The 7,563-nt window shown below is 37.6% G+C and overlaps 1 protein-coding gene across 1 annotated transcript in view; it reads left to right on the top strand.

Moving 5' to 3' along the window:
- Positions 1-7,563, top strand: part of RXFP1 (relaxin family peptide receptor 1) — a 42,748-nt gene that overhangs the window by 16,139 nt on the left and 19,046 nt on the right. The window contains 4 exon segments of the mRNA XM_042469440.1: positions 1,653-1,758; positions 4,011-4,082; positions 6,410-6,481; positions 6,903-6,974. Of these exon segments, the coding sequence (XP_042325374.1) occupies positions 1,653-1,758; positions 4,011-4,082; positions 6,410-6,481; positions 6,903-6,974 (322 nt within the window).

Below are 7,563 nucleotides of genomic sequence, written 5' to 3'. Positions count from 1 at the left end.
TAGATAGATAGATAGATAGATAGATAGATAGATAGATAGATAGATAGATAGATAGATAGATAGATAGATCATTCAGAGATAGGTAGATAGATTCTAATAAATACGATAGCTTAAAATTTATTGAGACCAGCTTCATTGAGTTTTGTTTTTTTTTTAAATTGGCCTCCATAAGGAAATATGAGTGGTCACTTTGTACATCTTTGTATAGGATGCATTAGCCACTCTTCCTAAGGACACAGGATGTATCTATACTGCAGAATTATATTTAGTATTATGATTGCTTTCTTACTTTCTTCCTTGCCTTCCCCCAGCCATGAAACTAAGGACCTTATCACATGGGAGGGAAGTGCCCAAATCTCGTGGATAAATGGGATTTAAATCCAAGAATATCGATTGTTTTCAGATGATGTTGGGCTAATTGAGCATTCTGAAAGTAAAAAGCAGAGCGATTTTGCCCACTTTCTGCACAGGTTAATCTCATGTTAATGCTCAATTAGCCCGATATGTCTGAAATCAATCCCACTTTTGCGGAATATTCCCGAGATTTAAACCCCGCTTATCCATGGGATTTGGTCGCTTTGCCTCCCCGTGTTATAAGGTCCTAAGATGGATTAAGTTGAAACATATAGCACTATACATTCACATCATATAAAATTTAAAATAAAATTAGACTACCAATACAATTCAAAGTTATAACAGTTTGATATCACTTTAACTGTCATCACTTCTTCCAGTGGAATCCTGGGAACTGTTGCTTGTTTAAACTACAAACCACAAGATCCCCGAAGATGAAACCTTGGTCGTTAAAATGGTCTCAAACTGCTATAACTGTGCAATGCTATGTCTACAGTTTCTCTTTTAGTATGTGGCCTGCCACAGACTCCTCTGAAGTTGACAAAGGGTAGTTCTTTGCAGTCATTTGGAATATAATGTCTCTGTCATGACAGCTCTTGAAATGTGGAGAAATGGGCTCGTATTGATGTTTATTTTGATGTATGATTGGATACTCGATCTCTGCTACACTAAAAGCACCAAAATGAGTTTTTTAAAAAAGGCACCATGTGCCAAATAGTTATTTGAAACTATTTCTGACAGATGAAAGAGAATTTGGACTTCAGTTTCCCCTATCTCGTTTGAGTAAGCACCATACTGCAACTTCCTACAGCACAAACATATGTGATAGTTGGTTAGCATGGCTTGCAGAGAGAAGGAAAGTGTAGACTTCAAACTTTGTGTTTCAAAGCTGTTATTTATTCTGTGGAAATTGGCCAACATAGTTCAACCAAAGGTCTTCATCAGGGGAAAAGGTACTTCATGTGTCTTCAGATGTAAAATACTGGTGTGAATGAAAGCACGGAAGGCATCAGTCAAGTTTCTCGTACATGGGGTGTCCTGAAGCTGGGGTGTCACTACTGTGGTGGCCTTTTATGGTGGCAGAACAACCTTGTTTCCCTTGAAAGTGTTGCCCCCAGTAGAGCATCTGAAGAGGGTCTTAACGTCCGTGTGTGTGTGTGTGTGTGACATAAGTGGTGTACTATATTATACAATGGTGTATGTGTTTAACCTTATTTTTCTTTTTTCTATACTTGCCCTTAGTTAGTATCTCCCATCTCTCCAAAACCTGCCTTATCTATGACATTTTCTTTATCTAGTGGTTGATTCTGTGCCCAAAGAATGTTTGTGCCGTGGCTTAGAGTTAGACTGCAATGATGCCAGTTTGCACACCGTTCCTTTGGTCTCTTCAAATATAACAATGATGTAAGTAAAGAAGGCATTTTCACTTACAACAACAACAACAACAACAACAACAATATTTTTCATAGTTTTTTGTGGGATTTTCAGGCTATGTGGCCATGTTCTAAAAGAGTTTCTTCCTGATGTTTCGCCAGCATCTGTGGCTGGCATCTTCAGAGAATGCTTGCCTGGAAAGGAGTTGGGTATCAATATTGTGTGACCTGGGAAGGCAGGAGTGATTTGCATGTGTATTGTTCTGTTGCTAATGGCAGGCCTCAGGGTGGGAGGGTCTGCAAAAGAGGATTAGTGTCTGCTTGATAGTGCTCATTGTCTGCTGGGAGATTTCTCATTTGCTATTTTTCAGGATTGGTAGCCAAACCTTGTTTATGTTAAAGGTTTCCTCTTTCCTGTTGAAATTGTCCAGGTGTTTGTGGATTTCAGTGGCTTCCCTGTATAAAGATCTGTCCAGTCTTCAGGCTCAGATTGAACCAGATTCCAGTGACAGATGTTTGCAGGCCTTGCAGATAGAAAGAAAAGGCATCTCTCAAGCTGTGTGCTTCAGAGGAGCATGTTATTATACTTTGTTTAAGTATATGGTTTAAACACATAGCTAGCCTGGCCAGCGGTGAAGTATGAGGAGAGCAGGAAAGATAAAAATAATTTGTCAAAAACAGTGTAAAGCAAGAAATGTGCAGCAATGTGAACCTCTGATTCTTTCATTGGAGTAATTCAATAGATGAGCTGTACATTTAAAGTAGGAGTAAGCATGGTTTAGTGATTTGAGCATGGGACTGTGAATCTAGAGAGGAGGGTTTGGATTCCTGCACTGTCATGGAAACTCACTGAGTGGCCTTGCGTAAGTCCCATTCACTCAGCTCCAGAAGAGATCAAAGGCAAACCCCCCCTGAATAAATCTTGCCAAGAAAACGCTGTCATAGGGTTGTGTTAGGGTCACCATAAGTTGGAAACGACTTGAAGGTACACAACAACATTTAAAGTAGAAAAATATAGTAGAAATATATAGGATTGTGCTCTAAATCAAATATCAGTTGAAAGTAGTTGAAATGGCACTTTTCTGTTGAGACTCAAACACTAAGAGTTGCAAGGCTTACTTCATGTGAAAATATGCAATTAAAAGTATACTTAAGGTTTTGTTTTCAGAGTAACCAAGGACCCGGGCTGCAGTTGTTTATCTTGGACTTGTTGTCTCTTTTTTCACAAGACACTAGTTTTAATTTTTATGCTGTCTAGGATTCTTAGAGCAGAATGTACTGTAGTCCTATCTAGTCATGAAAGAGTAATTGGCCCTATACAGACAGGCCAAAATAAAGCTGCTTCGAGTCACTTTGGAAGTATTCTGTTTAAATAATTCATGCATATTAAGAGCCCAAAAGCCGCACCAAAGCCATGATCCAGTCCTAAGGACTGGTGCACAGCTCCGGACTCTTGGGACGCATGCATCATGTAAACAGCATACCTCCAAAGTGACCCGAAGCACCTTTATTTTGGCCTGTCTGTATAGGGCCATTGTCTCACATAGAGCAATTAACAGATGCTTTAAGAAAACCCTGAGTGCATTGCCCAATTTATTTGCAGTACTGGAAGGCCCTCTAGGGTTTATGATGGTTCAGTGCAAAAAATGTGAAGCAAGACTTGCCTTTAAGAAATATTTGGTGGCAATTACTGGCTAACTCAGAAAATCTGGAAAGTTGACATTCTTCAGTATAATTTCAGCTTCCATCAGTTTTGGGTTTTCATTCACATGATGGTTTAAACTAATATTGCACAGCCATCTCCATGGAATAATTTGATTTACAGAATTGCCTGCCGATGAAGCTAATCTCTATGGACTATTTTGATTTAGAGAAATGCCTGACAATGGAATAACTTCATTATCCCTAAAATGGAAGTTATGATCAAGATCCTATTAACTTTTAGGGTAGCATAATTACATGCCAGTGTAATTACACTGAATACTACAATTGCACAACTGATTATACAACTGGTGCTTACACCCTGAGCTCACTAGATGTGCAACAATGAAATAGTGCCCCACTCATAAAGTGAAAAGTGAGAAACCACAGTGTCTGTGTGTGCTTATGAACCATTGACTGCACTATGGACTGTACATGTGCAACATCTGAGAATGTGCAACCACTTCCACACCTATTTTTATGCAAACATCATGCCCCATTAGGATTCTGGCATAAGTCAGCTGAAAATAGTTCCATGTATACTCTTAGCCATTAATATTATTGTTTTTGTTTTCATTACAGATCCCTACAAAGGAATCTGCTGACAAAGCTGGTTGCCAATGGCTTCAAAAAATATCAGGATCTAAAATACCTGTAAGACACCGTTTTAACTTCAAATATCAATCTATTGCAAATATCAGCCACAAAACCTATTGTTTTGTGGTGTAGTGACTAAGGGTGAGTTCACAGCTTATATTTCTCATGTGATAACTAGGATATTGAGTGTCTGATTTGCTCCTGTCATTACTCTTCCTGTCATCTGTTAAACTGGCTTTTGAGAGGTGATAGCTCTATTTGGTGTTTGAAGTCTGTTGAACCAACAGTGTGAACTCACCCTGAGGTTGTAAACTACTTATATGGGAGCAATCCTCACTAAATTCAACTGGATTTACTTATAAGTAGATGTTACAGAATTGTACTGTAAAATGTCGATTCTAATCATCCTATGTACATATAAGTTGTGTTGAAATTAACAAGATGTACCTACTGATATGAATTTTCAAAATCTGGAGTAGAAAAGCCTATAAGAACTATAAACTCTAGAGTGCCACAGTGTATTATGAAGTATAATTTAGATTTTATTATACAGGTGTACACAACAAAGGAGATAAGTTTAGCAAAACAAGGGGGAAATCTCTCTATATAGATAGGTATCCTTTCTTCTGGGAGAAAATGTGAAAATGAATTTTAATAATAATAATAATAATAATAATAATAATAGGATTTATTTATATACCGCCCAATCACTGGGAATCCGAGCGGTTTACAACAGAGGGGATAATAGACAGTTCCCTGCCCTCAGGCTTACAATCTAAAAGACATGACACAAAAGGAGAAGGGAATGGTGAGTGGGGGGAGGAATTTTGATTTAATAACCATTACATTATTCTTTAAAATAATCTGTTTTAAAATAATGGTTATTATTTTAAACTGCAGAAGAGGAAATGAATTTCCCCTTCTAGTAAATGAATTCCAAGTCTTTCTGTGCACATATAGAGCAAAGGTGAATGAAAAGGTGTATCTGATGAAGTAATGTAATTCATGTAATAAGTAAATCCATTAATATTTCTTTAGGGCAAAACAAGACATTACATTTTATAGTAATGTTTGCAGTCTAGAATGTGAGGGAAAGAACAAGAACTATGTACAAACTGGTGTAGCTTTGCAATGGCCACAACTTTATTGTTTATAGCTCATAACATCTCAGAGAGGGCTGTCTTCCAGATTTATGCTGTGGAGAATGTGAATGGACATAACAAGAATTTCACAATCACCTGAATCAACTAAAATCTTGTAGGAAAGTGTAGCAACATTCAAGCTAGACTGGGACATTCATTAATATATGCAAAATATTTTGATACAGGGCTGGGAAACTGCACAGATGGCAGGGGCTATTTTTATCCCATCACCTGACCAACATGCCACTTCCAGTTGCCATTTTCAACTGAAGGAAAGCATTTAGGAACAGTTTGGGTGGGGAAGAAAACTGCTGCCTATGTATAAGGTTTTGGTTACTTTGGGGCAACTTTATAACAGACAATTACCCTGAACCTGAAAAAATGGGGTGAGGTGGTTTGGAGGCTGCAAAAGAGATGGCTGTATGTGCTCTAAGGGCCAAAATCTTCCCAGTCCTAATTTAAGAGGATCATCCCATAACAAATCCATCTCCTAGCTCCCAGAGGGAACTAGGCCATCAGCAGACCGGCCTTTTTGGGTGGTCTGTCCTGCACCAAAGTTAGAAGGCAGACACAATCTAGTCATTATTGTGAGCAAAATTCCTTCCCAGATATATTTGCTGGCAGCAAACCTCTGCCCATAACAGGATAATGAGCTCTGAAACTGGAGCAAATAAATGTAGCTAGCAGCAAGGATCATGCTGAAACCCTAAACTGGGACCTTTATTTCTAGCCTGGAAATGAATTAGTACATTTTCTTTCTGCTCTGTTTCAAGATCCATCTTCAGAATACTCAGAAGCTCAGTTCATTATCAGCCATTCAAGAAGATACCACAACAAACACAGCAGCAGGCTTCACTAGCGAGAGGCCTAAGCTTTTTGCTGCATAAGAAAAAACACAATTCCAGGGAGGTAGCCAAATCAGAATTATATGTCATTCAGGTACTTATAGTTACATTTCATCCACACATGTGCATACATTTAATGCATGGAGAAGACATTTATAAGACAATGTAAATTGTCTTATTCCTACTATTCATTTATTCTCCCCAAATCTTTTGTCAAATAGTGATAAATTCATCTGAGGGTTTCCATAAGTCAGAAAATATTTGAAGGCACACTTGATAGTCTTGCTAAGATCTCTGAGGAACTGAACTAAGATTTTTTTTTATTAAAAAATGTAGATATGTTGGTTTTGCTATCTAAAGAATTTTTAATGATCAGCAACTGTCATTATCTTCACAGGTATCTCCAAAATAATAACATAAGTGTTGTATCGGGACATGCTTTCAAAGGACTCTACAATCTGACAAAGCTGTAGGTATTGACTCAGCCATTTAGTGATAGAAAAATCCATATACCATCACTTAAATAATTTCAGAAAGTACATTCAGGGGCTTCACTGTTACAGACAAAATGCCATCTCTCCTTTCTTAATAACATTTTCAAAATTATCCAATGAATTGGTTGACACCTTGAGGGTGTCAACCAATAACCCTTGATACATGGCTAAAGGTAAGTTTGTTTACAAAGTCATTGTGATATATGCCAAGAACATCAGACGTAGCTGTGAGAAATCCAGTTCTATCACAGAGTTTCAAATACCATTCTGACCAACTCACTGGAAGGATCAAGGACAAAAACAAAAATAAGAATGATTAATGAATAACCAAGAGTTACTCAACGATCTTCTAATCCAATGTTATTAACCATTGTGCTGTCTTTGGTCTTATTTCAGATATCTGAGTCACAACAAGATCACCTTTTTGAAACCCTATGTCTTTGAAGATTTACATAAGCTAGAATGGCTGTATGTATCAGCTTTGTTTCAGATTAATGTTGCAATCCCAAATAAATATAGGGAATAGATGTCTTTTGAGTCAGAGGAAATAACCTCTGAATAAGCATGCTTGCTCTTTAAGATGGAGCTGCATATTATATGTATAACTTATAGAATGTGTTGTATCCAAATCTGAGCCTCTTCAAACATCAGGTATGTGAAATATTTTTTTTCCTCATCTCCACCTTCATATTTTTGCTGTTGTTATGTGCCTTCAAGTTTTTTCTGAGTTATAGTGACCCTAAGCCAAGCCTATAATGGGGTTTTCTTGGCAAGTTTCTCCACAGTGGTTTTCCATTGCCATCCTCTGAGTCTGAGAGAGAGTGACTTGATACTGTTGTTTCTGAGCTCTGAATGTTCACTGGGAAATTTATTCTGTTGTGAATTTGGACAGGACAATGTTAATGAATCTAAATATATTGTCGGAAACTCCTTAGTGGTCCTGCCAATGTTGCCAAATTCTTCATTTATTAGTGAAACTGCCAACAGATCTGTTTTCATGAGAAGTAGTTGTTAAATGAACTTATTTAAGGGCTAGAACACAAATGGGGAATTCACA

This window comes from Sceloporus undulatus, chromosome 5, assembly GCF_019175285.1.
Source record: "Sceloporus undulatus isolate JIND9_A2432 ecotype Alabama chromosome 5, SceUnd_v1.1, whole genome shotgun sequence".
NCBI lineage: Eukaryota > Metazoa > Chordata > Lepidosauria > Squamata > Phrynosomatidae > Sceloporus > Sceloporus undulatus.
The sequence above is the reverse complement of the archived record's forward strand: the minus strand, read 5'-3'. Positions and strand labels throughout refer to the sequence as shown.